A 21267-nucleotide genomic window follows, 5' to 3' on the forward strand; every position below is an offset into this window, starting at 1 on the left:
TCTGCAGCATTTAGTAAGTGAAATAAAAATTGTGCTCAGAACACAAAGGCAGATTAAGCTTATTCTCCAGGAGGTTGACTAATATTAAGCTACAGACCAGAGGCCACTAGTCAACCTAGAGGATTAATCTGAATACGAGATCTGCTGCATCTGAAGTCAAAGACTGTACTGTTTTCAGTACCAGAATCAATTTAAGTATTTTCCAAACATGTATTCTGAAAATAGAAATCAACTCTGTGGTCAATTTAGAATATTAAAATCCTTATAGAATAATGGCAATTACCATGTACCACAGTGAAAAATAAAAGATAATAACATGTTAAGAATAGACAGGAATCTAAGAGATTAAAAAAAAGTTAAAATTTCTATTGGTGGTATAAAGGATACCACTATTTTTGTCTCTGGGGGTCTAATGGGGAAGGATGTGGAATATGTGACACGTACACACTTGAGCACATGCTACAGAGCTTGGGCGAAAGAAGATTAGAAAAAGCTTCACTCTTATTAAAAATAATAATAAACAGGTCCACTCTTGTCCATTTTAATTAAAGAATAATTCTATTATAATGTAAATTTTCATCTATCATAGTTGTCATAGGTTCAAATTCAATTGTTAAAAATCTTCAAATATTGCAGAGAAAATAAAAGTATTAAGATTAGAGGCCAAGGTTTTCTGACACTACAAATGAAGAAATGTTGAAAACATACACAGAGAACAATATAGCTAGTTTTCTACTTTATCTAAACTATCTTACAGAAAATAAAGATTATCAATATAAGTGACTTAATTCTGAAACAGTTTCATTTTAATGAATTACAGTAGGAACAAAAAAGAAAAAGCCATGTTGGGTTTTACCGTAGTCTCTGGATATTGGAGGCAACGCCAGAGAGACGATATATTCCATCCACGATGCCATATCTCTCGATGAACGCTGTGCAGCTTTGAAGAACCTGGGGCACTAGAGAGAATTTTTGAAGACATGGATTAAATTGAGAGTATTCAATGGAAACAAAGTCACAAAAAATAAGAATGTTTTAGCAAAATGAAAGTTGCAAATTAAAGCTGTAAGGGGTGGAGATTAATCTGCCACAAAAAATGATAACAGCATATTTACCTAATTTCACCTCTAAGCTAGATAACTGGTTCCTGAATAACCAAGACTGCCTCTATGTTGTTACACTGAGGTAAGTGGAAGAGTTCATTAATTATTGGGATACTTTCCCTAAGATCTTCTGCAACAGACTTGTTTAGATGGTTACAACAGCAAGGTGAACTGTTTAGTTCTTAACATCATTCTAGATTAAAAAAAAAAAAACACAGTTACTCACCTGAATTTCATACTCAGCAAATGGATATGCAAACTTAAATGTTTATTCCAATGATAATTACCTACTCTAAGTGCTTCAATTTTTTACTTTTAAAAGTTTCTTTTATTCTTTTCATAGTTATGCTAATTCTAATTATATTCAATAAACATCAACATAATGCAAAGGTCAAAGTAATTTCAAGTAAGTGAAATCTCTTCATTTCCTGCCTATCTTTATATTAAAATTACTGACTTTTGACTCGATATTATCAGCTGGTCATGAAACGCACTTCAACAAAAAGCAGGAAGAAAAGAAAAAGAAAGGCTCTCTGGTTACTTCTCTGAACAACTAACACAACCAACCAGCCACTCTGGGCCTACGGTCTAGAACAGAATGTTTGAAGTTTATGAGAAAACGTTCTTCTAACCAAAAATCTACAGTAACTGAAATCTGAACTTCATTTATATTGCATTGCAGACTGATGAATTCACAGGCTTCAGTAACTACGTTCATTTCATCATTTTCGGTTACAATCCATGAGAAGAATAGCTTGAAAGAACATTATTTGGTCTGCAAAAGACTACTCTATTAGGGATGAAAGAGTGGTGAATGAAACTACTAAGATACTTTAATAAGATAATTTTATCTACTGCATTTCACTTAAATGTATGTATCATTCCTTTATTATTACAAAACGTTTTTCCTTGGTTTTTCTGCCTTGTGTTGTACTTCCTTCATCCTGTCTTTTAAATTCTGTCAGATCCTGTAACTTATATTTAAAACATAAACTCCTTAGCTTTGAATAATTTTATTAGAAAGCAGGTATATTACTGAGCAAGCAAAAGATGCCAGACTAAGTGCTTTACAACAGATACTCTTATTTACTTTTCAGAGAAACTCTATCATTATCTCCCTTTTCAGAGAGGAAACTGAATCTTAAGAGTGATGAAATTTTACACATAAGGACAAGCAGTAAACAAATGGCACAAATAAGGATCAAACTCAAGCTGTCCAAGCACAGAGTCACACTCTAACTGCCTGGATTTTAAGGTCCTTCCCCATTTGCACCTATTTTAGTATTACCATATTTCTGTATTTCACAACTCAAGGCCAAGTTAAGTCTCATCTTTTACCAAACAAACCAGCCATGCTCTAAGTCCATCAATTTCCAGGTAAAGGGAGCCTGTTTCCTCTGCCTGGATTCTCCTTCTGCTACCATCTTCTTATAGAAAACTCTTGGTTGTTGTTCAAAACCCAACTGAACTCTTACTCCAAGGCAAGCTTTCTTTGAATATACCCCTAAGCAGAGGTAGCTATACTAGGTTCTAGATGCCAACAGAACTATGTCATTTTGAATTAATATTTATTTGTTTATACCACGATTACTCCTTCTTGAGTGCATGCCTGCTCAGTCACCTCTGACTCTTTGTGACCCCATGGACTGTAGCCGACCAGGCTCCTCTCCCATAGGATTTCCCAGGCAAGAATACTGGAGTGGGCTGCCATTTCCCTCTCCAGGGGATCTTCATGACCCAAGGAGACATGGGTTCAATGCCTGGGAAATCCCACGGACAGAGGAGCCTGGCAGGCTACAGTCCAAGGGGTTGCCAAGTGTCAGCCATGACTTAGTGACTAAATAGCAACAGCAACCCACAAGAAAGCATACCTACTCTTTATATATAGGCAGACCTCAGAAATACTACAGTTTCAGTTTCAGACCGCCAGAATAAAGCAAACATCACAATAAAGGAAGTCACTCAAATTTCTGGTTTCCCAATGCATATAAATTATGTTCATACTATAGTATAGTCTATTAAGTGTGCCATAGCATTGTGTCTGAAAAACAATGTACATACATTTAATTAGAAAAATACTTTATTGCTAAAAAAACGCTAACTATGATCTGAGCCTGCAATGAGTTGTAATCTTTTTGCTGGTGGAGGGTTTAATTACCGTGTGTCACAGAGACACGACATGAGCAAACACTTGGAAAAATGGTACCAACAGACTTGCTCAATACAGGGTGGCCACATACCTTCAGTTCATTAGAAAAGCACAGTGTCTGCAAAGAGCAATAAAGCAAGAAAAACATAACACCTTTGAAATTCTATACTGTATTCAAATTTACAGTTTGAATAGCTTCTTAATTTATACAGCAATTTCCCTAAAAGTTGAGTATTCAATTTTTTGGCTTTCATACATAATACTATAATGAACATTTTTATTTTTGTTGGATTATAGCCTTAGGATAACCCTGAGAGAGAACTGCTACAAGAAAGGAATACTGTAAGGTCTCTTGCTCTGGAGTGCCAAAATGCTTTTCAAAAAGGCAGTAATTCCCAGAGCTACCCGTAACCAACATTTTTCACCTGCTGGTAAAAATCTCTGCTGTTTTTAATGGTACTGGATATCATAATTTAGTAAAGCAGCTTTGTTATATCAGTAGTGTTTACTTATATAAAATGGTGTCTCAAAATTGCTTAGATACATTTCCATGATTGCAAATAAGCATAGAGACTTTTTTTCTTTTTGCATGTTTTGTTTATTATTTAGTTCCTTGTCAAAATTATATGTTTATAGCTTTTTTCTATTCTTCTACCCAGGGGCTTAATTTTCTCACAAACCTGAATGACATTTTCATTTACTATATTAGGAGCACAATTTCATCATACCCAAGAAAAAAGGACTTTCCCAGTCTGTGGCACCTTCCCTTTACATTTGTAGTAAGTTCCCTACATTTGAACTTTCAAGTTGTGAACTTTCAAAGATGTGAATGTGCATTCACACGTCCAAACACACGTTAGTTCACGTGTCTGGCATACCGTCAGGTGCCTGCATCCTCTGCAAGCGGCTGTGCTTTCCTGTACCTCACTGCACAGCACTACACAGAGTACAGTAGAACAGCAGCATCTTTCTCTCAAGCCCAGGCTGTCTGGAAGCAAGCGCCAAAGCAGCGGTGATGCAGCTGGTACCACTAGGGAGCTCCAGCTGTTGTACTGCAGTATTGTACTGTTCAAGGTACTGTACTGTAAGCTTAAAAATGTTTTCTTTTTTTTTTTTTTTTTGAGAAAATAATTTATTTAATTGTAAATCAGGAATTTTATTTTAGTTTTTTAACATTGAACTATTGATTTTTGAGTTTGTCCATTTGGATTTTAAATTTAAGTGAATTAAAAAAAAAATAAGATCCCTTCAAAAGGAAACTTCATTCCTTTTCTCTGATCTTTGAAGAAACGTTATTTCTTTGCTTTCAGACTTAAACCATGAACTCTCCCTAGTCCAGAATGGATCCCCCAAAACTTGAATTATACAGAAGCAAGAGTCCTAACTGACCTTTGATCTCCCTTTTCTTTTACAAGCCCACTTCTTCAGGATTTTTGTTGGTTTTCTTTTGTTTTACTGGGTTGTAAAAAAATTTGGCAAGAACGGAAGAGTAGGAGGCACAGTAAAACAGTAGAGAAAACGGAGGTTTCATTTTATCGAAGAAGCCCACAGTGCTGAGCATCAAGCCAGTGAGGTGGCTCTTTAAGCCAATCGCTTGAAAATGAAAAGCAATGACATAAACTGGAACACGAGCAAAATATAAACATGCCTGCATATGTAAATGTTGCTGCCTTTCTCCCTTTACACTGACTTGCTTAACTTTAAATAATATATACAATTTCATAGCTTCTCTTAGAGAAAGGAATTGAATGGTAAGGTGTTCAGTCACAAGGACTGAATCTCCCATCACCATCCCCTCTACTTTTGACATAATATCAACTAACCATTTTATTAAACACATCTGGTTGTTGTACTTCAGTAGTGCAGATGGGGGAAGGGGAAACGAGAGGTTCCTTGATGTCAGCCCTGCAACGTGGGGCTTGATGGGCTGAGGGTTAGGGCAGATGGTGGCAGGACTTGCTGACAACTGACTGTCATGAAGCCCAGGTCTGGGAAATGTAACCCCTGGCAATTCTCTTCAGTCCCCTGAAGGTTTTGGTTTCCTCGGACACCATCCACTTCGTCTGGCCAAGGATCTGAAGACTCAAGTTCCAGAGTCCGGCATACTGAATATGACTTGGCCAAAACAAGAAGCATCTTATAAGACAACACTGCTCTGGCTGTCATAATGGTTGAGATTATGACAGCTGTCATAATCCACCCACACTGCCTGGATCCGTGCTGTATTTATGTGCCAACCACATGCCCTGTGCCCCTTAGAAGGCAATGCCCCCCAGGGATCAGCTCCCTGTCTTTCAACTCTCTCTTTGCTTATTTCATGGCCAACTTACTTGGAGGCTTTGTTTTCTTTATGTGCTGAGCACCCACTGACTCACTCAGATTGCCTGTGACTCCCAACATCTTCACCATATGCATTGGGAATCTTGACTAGTCTTGGCACAGAAGCCAATATCCTGATAAGAAAGGAAATTGATCCATTTGAGGATCACCAAGGTAGACTGTGTCCTACTAAGAGTTCTCCAGCTGCAAAAGCAACTCTGTGTTGCTTCAGACCCAGCAGAGACAGGAAGACACAGAAATTAAGAGGACAGCCCCTCACAATCATTTTCTTGTTGCCAAACACTTCCCTTTGCGTACTTCTCTCCAGTAAGTCAATTGGCACATGTAGAATGTTTCTGGCTTTTTCTTTGTCTATGACAATTTCTTTTTTTTGGTTCAACTGATGGTGTATCCATTCCCTGCCCCCACAACCGGAAATAGGTAAGAAATCACTGGGAATTTACATCTGATTACCACAGGTTCATTCTCCTGTATTACAAGGCTCAAAGTTACAAGGAGAAATAATATGTATTTGCTGTGTTGGTCTTTTGTTAGTATTTTTTTTTTAAGTTAAAATTAAGTGTTACTTTTCTGAGGAAGTAGCCAGAATAATACTTTCTCAAATTCAGAAATGTACTGGCACAAAGGCAGACATTATTTCTAACCACATTATACTCTTTTGTCTGCCAAGACATCTTGACAAGCTTAATATCCGCAGGTAGGCCTATGTGATAATCCCAGCAGTATTCTGGGGATAAGATTTTAGTAGGTTTCTTGAGAAGGAAATACTTGTTTAGATGGCTTTCATCATGCCATTGGGCTTCTATGTCATTTTTCTTGTCCTTGAGGATTCCTTTGAAGCATTCCTGGGTGATGTTAAGGACCTGAGTGGGTGTTCCCCCAAAAATGGCTGCGTGGTAATAAAAATCCCTTTCACCGAAGGGAATGTATGCTGCAGACTCCTTCCGCCTCTCGTAGGTGAAGTCATTGGGATCTGCCTTGTACCACCAGGCTTGTAGCTGGGCCACCGACTCTCCCAGGGTGTCCACCGCAAACTTGTCTTGGAAGACCTGGTCCACATCCATGCAGGAAAGGAAGTCAACCTCATGCTGGATGTGGACCACAATGTGCTCCCTGATGGTCTTCATACGCATCATGCTGATGTCCTGCCACCTCTTCTCAGGCTTGATCTTAAACACCTTGAAGGAGCGCAGAGGACCCAACTCTATCAAAGGCATCCTGGAGACATCATCCACCATGATATAAAAGATGACTGGGTGGCCAACCATGAAGTGCTTATTAGCAGACCTTAAGAACTCCTCCAAGTAATGCTCAATGTTTCTTCCGACGGTAATTTTCTGCTTGGCATAATAACCGTCTAAGACGGCTCTGTTGTAAGTGCCTTCCCACACCACAGGTGCCTTCCAGTTCGTCATGGTCACAACCTTGGGGCGTTTAAATGGGTTGAACCAGTCCGATAGCTTAAGCTTGCTTTCGTTTTCCTTTCTTTGTTCCTTTTCTTCGTCTATGTCTCCATCTTCTTCATGGTAACCATTGTTAAACCATCTCGGAAGCCACCAGCCCTTCTGAATGCTGCTGCCACCAACTTCTGGGTTTCTTGATGGATTTATCCAGAACAAAGAGCCTTCTGGGCTGTGGATATATTCCCAAAACACAACAATGACAGTTGAGACAACCAGCATTGACAGAATCACTTTTCCTTTGACATTCATTATTTTCTCCTCATCGTCTGCTTCTCTCCTCCCAGAGTAAAAGGCAAAAGTACCAAGTTCTATTGAGCTCCGTTCTGCAGAAGGAGGCAGGGCTGGGAGGAAGCGAAGGTGCAGCGTTCTGATTTCTGATCCGCAGAAGCTGGGCGCGCTGGGGGCTGGCCGGCGCCTCGGCTCCCCGGCGGCGTCCTCGGCTGCCGGAACAGTAAGCGCGCTGCCTCCTCCCGAGCCCCGCGGGGCGTGCCGGGGCGGGGTGTGCCGCCTGCGCTCCCGTCGGCCGGCCGCCGGGCGCTCCTCCGGGGCGGCGGGCAGGGGCGCGAGGGAGCCGGCGGGCGTTGGGCAGCGGGCTGCACGCTCCCAGCTCGGCCCGGCCCGCGGTGTTTGTGCAGAGCGGGTCCCGCCCCTAAAAATGTTTTCTTTCTTGTTTTTTCAAATGCATTACTTGTGTGAAAAGTACTATAAACCTACTACAGTACAGTACTACATAGCCGACCGTGTTAGTTGGATACCTACGTAACTTTGTTGGATTAACAGACAAACTCAATTTAGGAATGTGCTCTCAGAATAGAACTTCTTCGTATGTAGGGGACTTGCTCTATGTGGAGGCTACTTGTTTGGAATCACCTCTTCATTCATGGTTTTTTCCCTCATTGATCTCAAAACAAAATCATTTTGTATTAACACTTTTATGAGTTAAAAATAGTTAACCCTTTCACACATTTGAAACTTTTAGGGTCATAAAGCAAGAATTAAGCTTTTCAAAATTGCTATTTCATGTTTCTGTATGTATTTATAATGAACTCCTCCCCATGAGCTGGTTTTTTAAAAACACTTTATCAGCATGGATTCATATCTAGAACAACTACTTCTAAACATTCCGGGCTATTTCATTCATCAGTTGTATCTCATCCTCTACACCAGTAACATTCTAGTTTTGAATACTGTTTTAAAATTGGTAAAGTTAGATGTCTCCCATCCCTGATTTCCCTCCCCATGATGTTCTGTGATCTTCTCATTGGCTTATTATTCCATGTGCGTTTTGACTAGTTGCAAAAATAATCCTCAGGGTTTTGGTTTGTCTGTTTTTTCTTTAATTTTCAATAACTGCCATAAGTTGATATTAGTTTGGGACTAACACCTATTTAAGGTAATACTGTGTCTTCTCCTGCAAGAAACATGGTATAGTTTGTATTAAATCCATATTATAAGTATATTGGTATTCTTTAGGCAATGAGTAAGGCCTTAATTTGAACTTGATATTTATTGATATTTACACTAACTTTCACTAGTGGTCTTCTTAAAAAGCATATAATGGGTGTTTCCCATCAAGATTCAGAATTTCACAAATCACCTATTTCTGGTACTTATCAAAATTACAGTTAAGGACTTCCTTAATATTCTAGCATCTAAAAGAGATGGTAGAGAAAAGTGCTATTTTTCAAAAAAATCAAAGAAAAACTCCATTTTTCCTTTCTTTCTATCCATTCAGCCCCTCCATCCATTCTTCCAAGCACTGAATTCTTGAATAAGAATTTAATTTATAGAGAAAGGAATTTAAATTTTTAGCTATAAAAGTTGGGAGGCTGGTCTTGGTAATACATGATCTCAAAAGTATGACTTTTTTCTAAAAAAGAAATTAACATTTCAGAATAAACTGCGAGAAGGAAAAGGGAGGAAGTTATCTGGAGAGACATGAAAATAATGCAAACCAGCAGAGCTACTGTACCCTTGGTGAGAATGTCTTCATCTTTCTGAACAGATCACAAGCATCTCTAATGCCAAAGTGCATGCCTAGACCCCTCATGATTCTCAGTTACCCCGAAGTCAGGCGAGTACCTGAGAGCATTCAGTATGTGCTGCTGAACTCAAATGGAACAGGTGCTGCTTGCCGTATCTAACTGATTATAGGAGATCAAAAGGGAGAGGTTAGATACTGAAATTATGAGATTATAAATTTCATGTTTACCTTCAAAACCAGAATTCAGAAGGTGCTCCCCCAGGTCACAGCCAAACACTCTTTCTTTCAAGATTCCACGCTGCTTCAATTTCTGTTTTGTTGGACGAGACTTCATGAATGTGCGTAAAAAAGTAATGAGCTTGCCGTGCTTTTTAGATACTAAAAAACAATAATAAAGAGAAAATACCTGAGTTGTAGCGAGAGGAAATGAAGTGCAGATCTCAACAGAATAACTACAAGATAATCTATTACAAGTATACCATATATTCTGTAGGAAATTTTAGCAGAAGTTGAAGAAAGAGTTGGTTTATAAATAAAAGCATGGTTTTTCATGTTCTTCTCACCAGCCTGTGGTCTTATTTGATGAAACTGTGTGCAAACTGAAGTATTATAATTCATGACTTTTAAGTTAAGCATGGTAAACCAGCCAACTTCCCAATGCTACCTAAGCATGCTACAGGATTATAACTCAGACTTGAGTTTTACTCTAATATATTGCTTTTAGAGATCTTCATGATAAGTAAGACTTAACATAGTAGAAATATAAGAAAACTGCATTTCTAGTTAATTTCTAAAGTATTTTATTTAGTGTTAGAAATTTTCATGGCATTTATAATCTGGAAAATAAAACTTGAAACAACTCTCTCTTTCTCATTTTATAAAGAGGACAATCCCATTATGAAATAGCACACAATTATCAAACTAAAGGCTATGTTAAGTACGACACACACACCCATAAAAAAGCATTAGATCTTTATTAACATTCATTTATCACATACTACATCACCTTAACGGCCTTTGTAGATCAAAGAGATAAGCAAATTGTATACAGTAAGATATTTCCACTGACTTAAATATGTTAGAAAGACAACAGTGAAAGATCTGAAAAAAAAAAAACAAATACTTAGAAAAATGATTTTTGCTGAGAAGTGCATCCTGCAGGGGAAATTATTCTGGAAGTCAACATACAACAAATTACTGTAAGCTCAGAGATTAGCTGCAGGATAGAAGACTAAGCCACATGGCCCCAATCCTCCTGCTCGGTCAGCAGATGATTACAGGTCTTACTGAACCCCACTAGTTTCTTGAGCGAACCCAAATCCTAAAGCCCATGAACTGATGAATCCTCCTGTGGGAATTCTGTGCACTGAGATTAACTTGTGGCCCAAATGGACCACTAGATGGGTTACTCGGACCAGATTAAACATTTTCTTTACATTTTATGCGAAACACTACTTCCAGACTTAAGCATCTTTTCTATGAACTGTACAAAGGTGATCAACTGTAACTGGCTTGCCTGTAACTGAGAGGGTTCCCTGGGACATGAAATTTTCAGTGCTAAAATCAGGAAAGTCCTGAGCAAACTGGGACAAGGTTGTCACCCTTGTACATAGATTAAAGAGGAAATTTATTTTTTCTATACCAACCCCTTAAAGTTTACCCAAAATCATCAGTATAATTTTGATGCCATCATTAACATGCTGTGTGACACTCTGGGGAAATTACAGCCTTACTTGTATCTGAGATTCTTGCTATAAAATTAAATGATATGCTCTCTTATCTGCTAATGAGACATTTGTAGCACACTGGGGTAACTTAGAAGATGTTACATGTATCATATTAGTATACTAAAAGTTACTGAACTTGTATGTGTTTTATTCTCCCCAGTGCCTAGTAGACTGTTATGAATCTTTGTTCTTAAAGTGTGGCCATCAAACCATTTCTGTATAAGATTAACACATAAAAACAAGCAAATTTGCATTACAGTACCATAACATTATATATTTGGAAGAATTTTAATTTGTTATATTCAGTATTTCTACCTGGAAATAGGGCCTGTCATAATGTTTCTAAAGTTTTAAATCTTGCAGCAAAGTTTTCTAATTCTGTTTATGAAAGGACACACTCCACATACTTCTTGTTAGGGATACTGTTTGCTGCTTCTGTAGAATAACAGTTTTCTTCATTGATCGTAGTTACTAAAATAGTAGGTATATTAGAAAATGATTTCTTTATGTATGGCTCAAATCTGATCATTTTCTAAAATCTCTACAATTTAAGACGGATTTTAGTTGATCCTTTCGGATTTCATGGATATGTAATTGTGTCAGAGCAAATTCAGTAATTCCATTCTGTTTCTGAAAGGAATAATTTCTGATTTCTTTTCCAGATTTTAATAATTGGCCAGAATATCCAAGATACATGTTAAAAACTAGGCGTTTGTATTTTGATGGTGAATTTGGTGAAAATATCTGTTGACTCTGACAACTGCATACGATGTATATGAGAAAGAATTCTTTTAGTCTCAGATTTCCAGGAATGTTTCAAAGGGATGGGAACTTAATTTTAACTTGTATTCATTTAGCAACAAGCACGTGAATGCCTACTACATCTCAGGAACTGTTCTCAGCCCTGAGAGTACGGTGGGGAACAGGTGAGGCCAGCTCCTTGCTGTTGGCGCTCACTGAGGAGAGGAGTACAAATAAATATTAATACCGATATTATTATTTGGTTATATTATTATTAATATACTGAACAAATAATAATACAGATATAGCCGGCATTTATTTTATGTTTAGTTACATGCCAGCAACTGCGTAAGAATTTATATTTATTAACCATTCGTTTCTCACAAGACCTTATAAGGAAAACACTATTACCCCCCTTTTAGAGGAAGAAACTCAGGCATAGAGTGTTTAGTAACATGTCTAAGGTCATGGAATCAAGATTAAAAATCAGGTGGTCTGTGTTAAGATCTAATAAACACTTCCAAATATAAATGTCTCTTCACATTAATTTTTTCTTCACTTTATATTTCCTTCCCATTTCTTAGATAATAAAATGGCTAAAAGAAGTTTCTTTTGAATACTGCACTGCCCCCACCCATTTTCTTATAACAAACTAGTAAGTGAAAGTGAAAGTGTTAGCTGCTCAGTTGGGTCTGATTTTTGCAACCCCATGGACTGTAGCCCACCAGGCTCCTCTGTCCATGGGATTCTTCAGGCAAGAATACTGCAGTGGGTAGCTGATCCTTTCTCCAGGGCATCTTCCTGACCCAGGGATCGAACCCAGGTCTCCCACATTGCATAAACAATGACATTTCCACAGAAAAAATGCATAAAAAATAAAAAACAAAAGCAAATCACACCACCATCTGTTCAAATTCCCTGTAAATGTCAAAGTGTGAGTTGCTTAGTCGTGTCTGACTCTTTGTGACCCCACAGACTGTAGCCTGCCAGGCTCCTGTCCACGGTATTCTCCAGGCAAGAATACTGGAGTGAGTTGCCATTCCCTTCCCCAGGGATAGAACCTGGCTCTCCTGCACTGTAGGCAGATTCTTTACCATCTTGAGCCACCATTCCCTAGTTAAGAGTTAAAATGCAGCATGTGCCACAGGCTATCTTCTTCCATATCATTTAGACATGATTTCACACTGCAGTCTTCTTTCAAGACGACACAAACCCAACCCAACCAGTCCTTCCAGTAGTTAAAAGTTTTGCAGTATTTATTTTAGTATCTCCAAGGTAAAGCTTATGATACCGACAATCAGCTCATAGGGGCTCAGGAAACCTTGACACAGAGAGGCGGGGCACCAGATGTTTTTAACTACACAAGTACAGTATTTCTCCAGCAAATCCTAAAAAATCTTCTTTTCTCATAATATTTCACTTAAATCAGAGTTCTCTGAATTGGGTCTCAGGAATCTTCTAGACCGATGGGAGAGAAGTCTGAGCTTGAAGGAATTTCTCAGGAAATTAAAGGAAGATGATTTGTGCCAGATAAGGGGCTCTGCATTAGGTTTATTTGCTTATATGCCCCAAGTTCTAAGATTTGTAATGAGTTCAGATGGCCAAGCAGACAAAGTTAGAGGTGGGATGCATAATTCTGAGAGAATGTCTCTGGCACTCCTGCTGAGGAGGATGACTGGACTGTACAGCATGTTACTTTTCAACCATGTTTCAGCTTTGCTAAAATATTCTCTAGAACAATTTACCAACATAATATTCCCATAGGACATACTTACATTTTTCACTCTTCATTTCTTTGTTCTATTCAGTTCTAGCAGACATTTTCATTTTTGTTAATCTCATCAGTATGACACATTATATTCCACTTGAAAGTGCATTTCTGTGCTTACTAATAAGGTTAGGCACTGTTCCATGTCCACTAGTCATTCAGTCTTCCTCATCAGTGAAATAACCGTTTACATTCTTGGCCCATTTCACTATCTGGCTGTCTTTCTCTTACTGATGGGCAAGAGATCTTTATACAATCTGGAAATAAATCCCCTGTCAGTTACTTTTTGTCAAGAATATGTTTCCCAGTCTTTGGCTTGTACTGTATAAATTTCTAATCACGTCTTTGTGTATGGTTTCTTTAAAATCTCTTTCCTTATCTGAGGTCATAAACATACAGTCCTATTTCTTTTAAACCTTTTATTTCCCAAACTTTTTCACTTTTTAAAGGTTTTTAAAATGATTTCAAACTTTTTTGTATGTTTGCTGCTGCTGCTGCTGCTAAGTCGCTTCAGTCGTGTCCGACTCTGTGCGACCCCATAGACAGCAGCCCACCAGGCTCCGCCGTCCCTGCGATTCTCCAGGCAAGAATACTGGAGTGGGTTGCCATGCCCTTCTCCAGGGGATCAAACCCGCATCTCTTAAGTCTCCTGCGTTGGAAGGTGGGTTCTTTACCACTAGCACCACCTGGGAAATGCAAAAAAGAAAAAAATCTAATAACTGATTACTGGACGAGATAGTTGGATGGCATCACCGACTCAGTGGACATGAGTTAGAGCACACTCCGGGAGATGGTGAAGGACAGGGAAGCCTGGCATACTGCAGTCCATGGAGTGACAAAGAGTCAGATACAACCGAGTGACTGAACAGCAATGACAAAACAGAAACACATGTATCAGGGTGTGTCAGATTACTAGGGTTCCAACCACGTCTCTGCAGCTTCCAGCTGTATGACTGTAGACAAGGTACCCAATTCTCAGACCTTCATTTTCCTCTTCTATGAAAACATTAAAAATAGTAAGTACCTAACAGGATTGTTTTGAGAATTAAATATAAAGGTTTTTTTTGTTTTCTGCTGAACAAAAAAAAATTTTAAATTTAGGTGCTGCTGTTGTCATTGTATTAATCTATCTTTCATTCAGCAACCGTGCTGGATTTGTAGACAATCATCTGTAAGTAACACAGATTTATTTCTTCCTTTCCACTTATTTCTTTTTGTTTAATTTTTCTGAACCTTGAATAAACGATGATCTTGTTCTTGATCTAAATAGATTGCTTATATCTCACCATTAAGAATAAAATTTTCTTGGGTTTTTGGATAGAAACATTAAACAGATTTTTTAAAAACTCCCTATTTTTAATTGTCAAAATATATAAAATGAACAAGTATTGACTTTTATCAAATGATTTCTCTGTATCTATGAAGATAATCATTTAGTTTGCCTTGTTTAATTTTTAAGTTTTTTTTTATATTTTATTTTATTTTTTAACTTTACAATATTCTATTGGTTTTGCCATATATCAAAATGAATCCGCCACAGGTATACATGTGCTCAATTTTTAAGTTTTGAATGTGACAACCATCCTGCTTGTGTTAAGTCGCTTCAGTCATGTCAGACTCTTTGTGACCCCTATGGACTATAGCCCACCAGGTTCCTCTGTCCATAGGATTCTCCAGGCAAGAATACTGGAGTGGGTTGCCATGCCCTTCTCCAGGGGATCTTTCCAACCCAGGGATTGAACCCGAGGTTCCTGCCACATCTCCTGCATTGAAGGCAGACTCTTTATTACCGAGCCACTGGGGACAACTGTAGGTACTTTTAAAGTTTTGCTTTTATACTCATGTGATAAACCTCCTGTGCTCCTGCTTGCCTCGCATCTGTTGCAGGGATGTAAATGAGTACATCAGACTGGAGAGGCAAGTGGCAATATCAAAAACTAAAGCCTTAAGCTGAGGCAAAATTCTCCCTTAGAAACTGTAATAAACATAGGAATCCTGTAAACATATCAGCAGTGGCTTTCAATAAAAAACTCAAACATAAAAGAATTCTACAGGGTACAAGTGTACATAAAGAATTCTAAAAATAAAAAAAAAACTGTATTAGGTTGCTAATGTCTTAAATAGAAGCAAAGAAACATGCCATATCTTTCCACTGACAGTCTTAAATAGCTGAGGTGAGCTATGCTACTTAGTATTTTCAAATTTATTAAAAGGGATATTGGGAAGAGTTGTCAAAATCAACTTATTTTTAGCATACACTGTCATATGTCCTGAAAGGATCTGTGGGCAACTCAGAAACATAACTTTTGAACCAGTTAAGTCAGCACTCATGCTGGAAAAAATATGACATAATTCTTACTTAGTTTATAGCTTTGAGTATATCAATTAATTTTACACTAAACCAAAAAAGTTTTTATTTGAAAATAAATGGACTTGGAAATTAAACTGATTCACTAGAGTAATAATTTGACAAGCTTTTAAAGAAAAAATTCTGGATGAGCTAGATTATATGTGACTCAAATATTAAATAAACTGAACTAAAAAAAAAAAACACTTTTTCCAGTACCTGAGGTATAGAACCTCTTCTAACTTTTCTTTTTTCATAATATAGAAGAGCTTTAATATCAATAAAGAGATGAATAATGATATAAAAGAACTTCTTTAATCCAATGACTGAAAATGTTGTATCTTTTTGTCTTACAAAAAATACCCTCTGAGAGTTTCTTGCAAACCAAACTCAAAGTAGGTTTTCATGTGATGGAATAAGGACGCATCTAAGAAATTCTGTCACTGATTCTATTTTTATCTCTGTACATTTTCTGGTCTTGTTAGACCTGCCATCTCACTGGCCTGTTCCCAGTCCTACAAAGGCAAGAGAAAGAAAAAGACAAACTGAACCCTAAACCTAATCTCCAATGAAACCTGAAGGAAAACTCAGAAATTAGAGTAATATCATAACATTACAGAATAGTTAACATGTACTGAGGGTCTACTATGCTTCAGTGCTTTACACGAGCTAATTTAAATTCAGTTTCAGTTAGCCTCACATTCTAAATGATTTAAATTCAAATACAAACCAGTATCTGATCATTCAAATTTTCTATCTGTCAGATGAGGTATGCTAAATAAAATCTAATTCATCTCCCATTACATTCAAAATAATAACTTAAATATAATAAGGTTATCAGAATAATGATACTTCATACCTTTTCTTTCTATACCTTAATATCTTTCCTGTATCCAGCTCTAATTATTAAGATGACCTAATCTCATAATTCAATTCCTTTTCTTTAGTTTATTTGGTGCTATTCTATAATATCTAAATATATAGCTTTTGTACGTGGTAAAAATATTCACCAAGGATAAAATGTTAGCAATCCTATTTGAAGATTTAGAAACCATACTAAACCAATAGTTCAGAAACTGAAAGCTTTTAGGTCTTTCTAATAATAAAACAAGGACTTCCCTGGTGGCTCAGAAGGTAAAGTGTCTGCCTACAATGTAGGAGACCCGGCTTCGATCCCTGAGTTGGGGAGATCCTCTGGAGAAGGAAATGGCAACCCACTCTAGTACTCTTGCCTGGAAAATCCCATGGACAAAACTAATACAATTATGTAAAGTTTAAAAATAAAATAAAATTAAAAAAAAAAAAAAAAAAGAAAATCCCATGGACAGAGGAGCCTGGTAGCCTACAGTCCGTGGCACTGCAAAGAGTCGGACATGACTAAGCGACTAAACTTTCAACTTTCAATAATAAAATGGTCCAATGAAGGCTGCCCATCCAAACATGCCTATTATTGGGCAGGCAAGAGCAAGTGGAAGCATACTGGACCAGGAATGCAGAGATGTAGTTTAAGTCCTGATTTGGCCGATAAATTGCTGCAAACTTTGAGACAAGGTAAGTAGCTAGTTTAGATCTCAGTTTAATAATATCAAGCATGAGAAGTTTAGGCGATTTATGAATTCTAGATTTCAATGGAAATACTTGAGGAATCAAGAAACACTCTGAGAAAGTATAAAGTTAGAAAAGCAGAGAAAGCTCTAGAGTCTGTGGGAAATGTCTTTGCTTTAGGAAAATTTATCAGGAGGAAAAAAGGACATAATTTAAAATTCCACTGGACAGCTATATAACAAAATACATTCAGCTTTCTAAATTATCTTGGAAAAGGCTGCTATAAAAATTTAAAATAGGAAGACCATTGTTAAATGTTATTATTTCAAGCACAGTATATTAAGTTTAGTTTTTTAAAGTTGAATTGCTTTAATTATTTTATTTTTCTCCATGAAAATTTAGAAATAAGGAGTCCTTACATACATCATTTATACAACATACTTTTAACTATTTCCAGAACTTGAAGCACAAGCATACAGTCTTTAATTGTTAAAAACATTCCCAGTTGTTGATCATGCCATATGATATACTGTTTCTCTGATCTGTTAGCAAGTCCCTGGTGAACACTACAATGGCCATTTATAATACTCTTTGTACTAGAAAAAGTGCCATATATTTTATAAAGATTAATTTTTGAACTAAGTTTCAGGAATTCACTATAGTAAGAGAAAAAAAGTGAATATTTTCTAAATATCCTGAATTTCTGAAAATATATTCTATCAGGTTGATATTCAAAATGTAAAATATTTGCTGTCTCTCTAGGAACTACTGAGTTTCCTGCTAGTTTTTAAAGCAAGAATAAAGCAATTTCAGCCTTGGGATTCACTGGCCTCCATCCATCCCAAAGCAGATGTCCAAGAAAATGTGTAGATAAATTTGAGTATTAAATCTTAACATACTGTTGAAGTTATTATGGAATGAGAAAGTACAGAATCATAAACAATTTTGGAAATAAGAGAAAAAACACAGTTCTCAGACTGCTGTGTGTGACAGCTGCGGGGGTAACACCGGGGACCAGTCCAGGCCGGGATGAGGCCTGGAATGTGGCCGCGGGAAGGGTTCTGGCATCTGTACATTCCAACCTCAAAGGAGGAAACCAGGTATTTGAGAAATGTCCTGTGCATGCAATACTGAATATAAAATAGCTCTGACAGTAATGGCTCTTGTTTGAAAACCTGGAAAGCTACTAATGGGGCTTCCCAGGTGGCGCCATGGTAAAGAACCTGTCTGTCAATGCAGGAGACACAAGAGATCCCTGGGTCAGGAAGATCCCCTGGAGGAGGAAATGGCAGCCCACTCCAGTATTCTTGCCTGGAGAATTCTGGCGGGCTAGAGTCCCAAAGGTCGCAAAGAGTCGGACACAACTGAGCAACTGAGCATGTGTGCACACACCGCGAGCGGAAGCTACCAACAGTTACCTAAGTCAAACAGGTTTCCATTTACTCATAGCAGAGAAGAGGCATTTCTCTGAAATGCATTTATTTCTCTGAAATAGCAGAAGAGGAGGCATTTCAAAAGGCATAACAGACAGGAGTGCAAATGGGTGAAACTAACAGATCTAGAAAATAAATCTGTAGTAAATTTTAAAGAAGAGCTGTTCAGACATAGAGGAGGTAAGAACAGTTCATTAGGAAAAAGAAGCAGAAAACTGGCAACAAACTGCTTCTTCAGAATATCCAATACAACTCTTACATGGAACAGCATGCCTGTGTTCCACTAAAATACTTGGGTGTTTGAATAAAAATATCTCTTTCTCAGAGTTAAGAATGAAACCAAAGCAACTTCATACTGCTGCTCTTCCCAGGGCAGGACATAAACAGTGACAGATAAACCACGAAGGGCATACTATGATAAGAGCTTCAAAAATCACCATTTCCTTGGGAAAATGGGCATTAGGGTATGATCAGGACAGTCTTATTATTCACATCATACGTTTACTTTTCTGGGACTTACAAATTTTAGTAACAAACATGAAAGAAGGCTCAAATTTAGCTTATGTAATTTTAGGGTAATATAAGTAAATTTTACATTTTTCTTGCTAAACTGGTACTGACTTTTATTTTTAAATTTTAAATTACAAATTAAAACAATAAATGTGATTGGTTTTGTTCTTCAACTCTGTACAAAAACAAAGTAAAAATTTTTTTTTTATCTCGGTAGCTTTACCACCTCAGTTATTATATAAAAGCCTCTTGACTAATTTCATTTCTAAATACAGAACAAAAAGATTTGCATTTTAGCAGAGGAGAGTGGGAGGAAACATGAGGTGGATATAAATTCCTGACACTAAAGGATTCTAATACTAGAATGGGTTATAATAAAAAGACTGTAGAAGCATCTCTGCTGAGGATTTTTAAATAATCTGGGCTCTCATTTTTCCCAGGTGAACTAGTACTACTTGATATGAAGCTTAAAAACTAGTACTATTTTAGGAGAACACTGATTTATATATCTGTCTTATAAATTAAGACTGGAATAAGCACAGATTCTTAGGAATTCAGTAACATCAAAAGTAAGAGAACTATAAAAAAACTAAATGGGAAGGAAATCCAAGAAAAGGGGGACATACATACAGCTGATTTACTTTGCAGTAGAAACTAACACAACACTGTAAAGCAATGATACTCCAATAAAAATTAATTTAAATTCTATTGCTGAAGTTCTAGAAATATGAACATGTTGAACCTTAATCTTAACAGTGTGAAAATTGTTTTCTTGAAATTATTTTTTTTATTAGATTAAAATGTAATCATATTCACTTTGATGTCAAAAAACCCTGTGCACTTTATTAAACTATGAAGTTTGGTGTGGAACACTGATATGATCGGGGTGGGTTTTGTTTGTGTAGATAATTTCCCCCTTCCCTTCCCATCTTTTCCTTCTGCAGGAGCTGGAGCAGAAACATCCCATAACTGAAGAAGAAAGAACAGAAAAGGAGAACTCTATTTAAAGGCAGATGGCTCAGAAGCCTGCTTTACGGAAGATCTAACTTTTGGCCTGGGAAATAAGAACTTGGACCTTGGAGTCAGATAGACCTGAGGGCTGGAATCTACTCTCTAATCACTTACCACATGCAAGGTCTTGAGCAAATGACCTATTTAAGTCCAGTTCCCTCAAACACACAGTGAGAATGGCAATAACAATATCTATCACTCAGGGTCAGAGAAGGCAATGGCAACCCACTCCAGTACTCTTGCCTGGAAAATCCATGGATGGAGGAGCCTGGTTGGCTGCAGTCCATGGGATCGCTGCATGTCGGACACGACTGAGCAGCTTCACTTTCACTTTTCACTTTCATGCATTGGAGAAGGAAATGGCAACCCACTCCAGTGTTCTTGCCTGGAGAATCCCAGGGATGGGGAAGCCTGGTGGGCTGCCATCTATGGGCTGGCTGCACAGAGTCAGACGTGACTGAAGCAACTTAGCAGCAGCAGCAGCATCACTCAGGGTTACTACAATGCTCATATGAAATTACAAATGCCAACCATTTAACTCTGCATGTGTCAATAAACAGGAGTTGTTTCTCCACTGCAATTTCTTTGAAGACTTGTAGAATCCTCCGAGGTACAGGGCTAACCACAACCTGAGTCGGCTTTACAAACCAGGCTTGATCATATCTGGTCTTACCTCCTGAATTCAGGGCTGAGGTCACTAAGGAAAGGTGCACACAAACACAGGGCCATTTTCTAGTTTCTGCTTGTATAATTGTCTTATGTGCAAACTTAACCTAAGAGACTTTACATTTCTGCTCTCTCATCTTGAATATCATATAGTACTACACAATATGCTAAAAAAGAAGTTACAGTTGCAAACCATTATCATATGAGCAACTGGTGCTTCTTTAAAAGTTGACAGTGAAAAGGAGCTCTAAATTCTGAGCTTTCTCCATTTGTGGTTTTGAAAATCAAAATATCAATATTATTTAAACAGTAGTAGCAAAGAAAAATGTTCAATTTCTTAACAGGGCTAGTCTGTGATTCAGAGAAAACTGTGGTCTCCATGTTATCTTAATGAAAAGCATTTATAACCAAGATCTGAAGAAGCACCATATAAATATGGAGTACTACCCTGATGGTAAGAAAGTCTGTGCAAGAGGGAAA

The 21267-nt window shown here is 37.5% G+C and overlaps 2 protein-coding genes across 7 annotated transcripts in view; both read right to left on the bottom strand.

Annotated features, from left to right (window-relative positions):
* The window catches only part of ARHGAP32 (Rho GTPase activating protein 32), a 209800-nt gene that overhangs the window by 23709 nt on the left and 164824 nt on the right, over positions 1–21267 (bottom strand). For all 6 annotated transcript variants that reach the window (XM_025286409.3, XM_044943564.2, XM_025286410.3 and 3 more), the window contains 2 exons: positions 9268–9417; positions 857–959 (listed from right to left, as the gene is read on the bottom strand). In XM_025286409.3, coding sequence (XP_025142194.3) covers positions 857–959; positions 9268–9417 — 253 coding nt within the window. The remainder of the gene's footprint in view (positions 1–856; positions 960–9267; positions 9418–21267) is intronic.
* LOC123333796 (N-acetyllactosaminide alpha-1,3-galactosyltransferase-like) lies at positions 6037–9261 on the bottom strand. Its single transcript, XM_045165829.1, has one exon. It carries the CDS (start codon positions 7302–7304, stop codon positions 6123–6125), a length of 1182 nt encoding a protein of 393 aa, XP_045021764.1. The 5' UTR covers positions 7305–9261; the 3' UTR covers positions 6037–6122.

The sequence above is a fragment of the Bubalus bubalis genome, chromosome 5 (assembly GCF_019923935.1).
Source record: "Bubalus bubalis isolate 160015118507 breed Murrah chromosome 5, NDDB_SH_1, whole genome shotgun sequence".
Taxonomy (NCBI): domain Eukaryota; kingdom Metazoa; phylum Chordata; class Mammalia; order Artiodactyla; family Bovidae; genus Bubalus; species Bubalus bubalis.

Bases quoted from the DNA above. Each gene is read 5' to 3' on its own strand.
- LOC123333796 (XM_045165829.1), bottom strand. From the start codon at position 7,304: ATGAATGTCAAAGGAAAAGTGATTCTGTCAATGCTGGTTGTCTCAACT.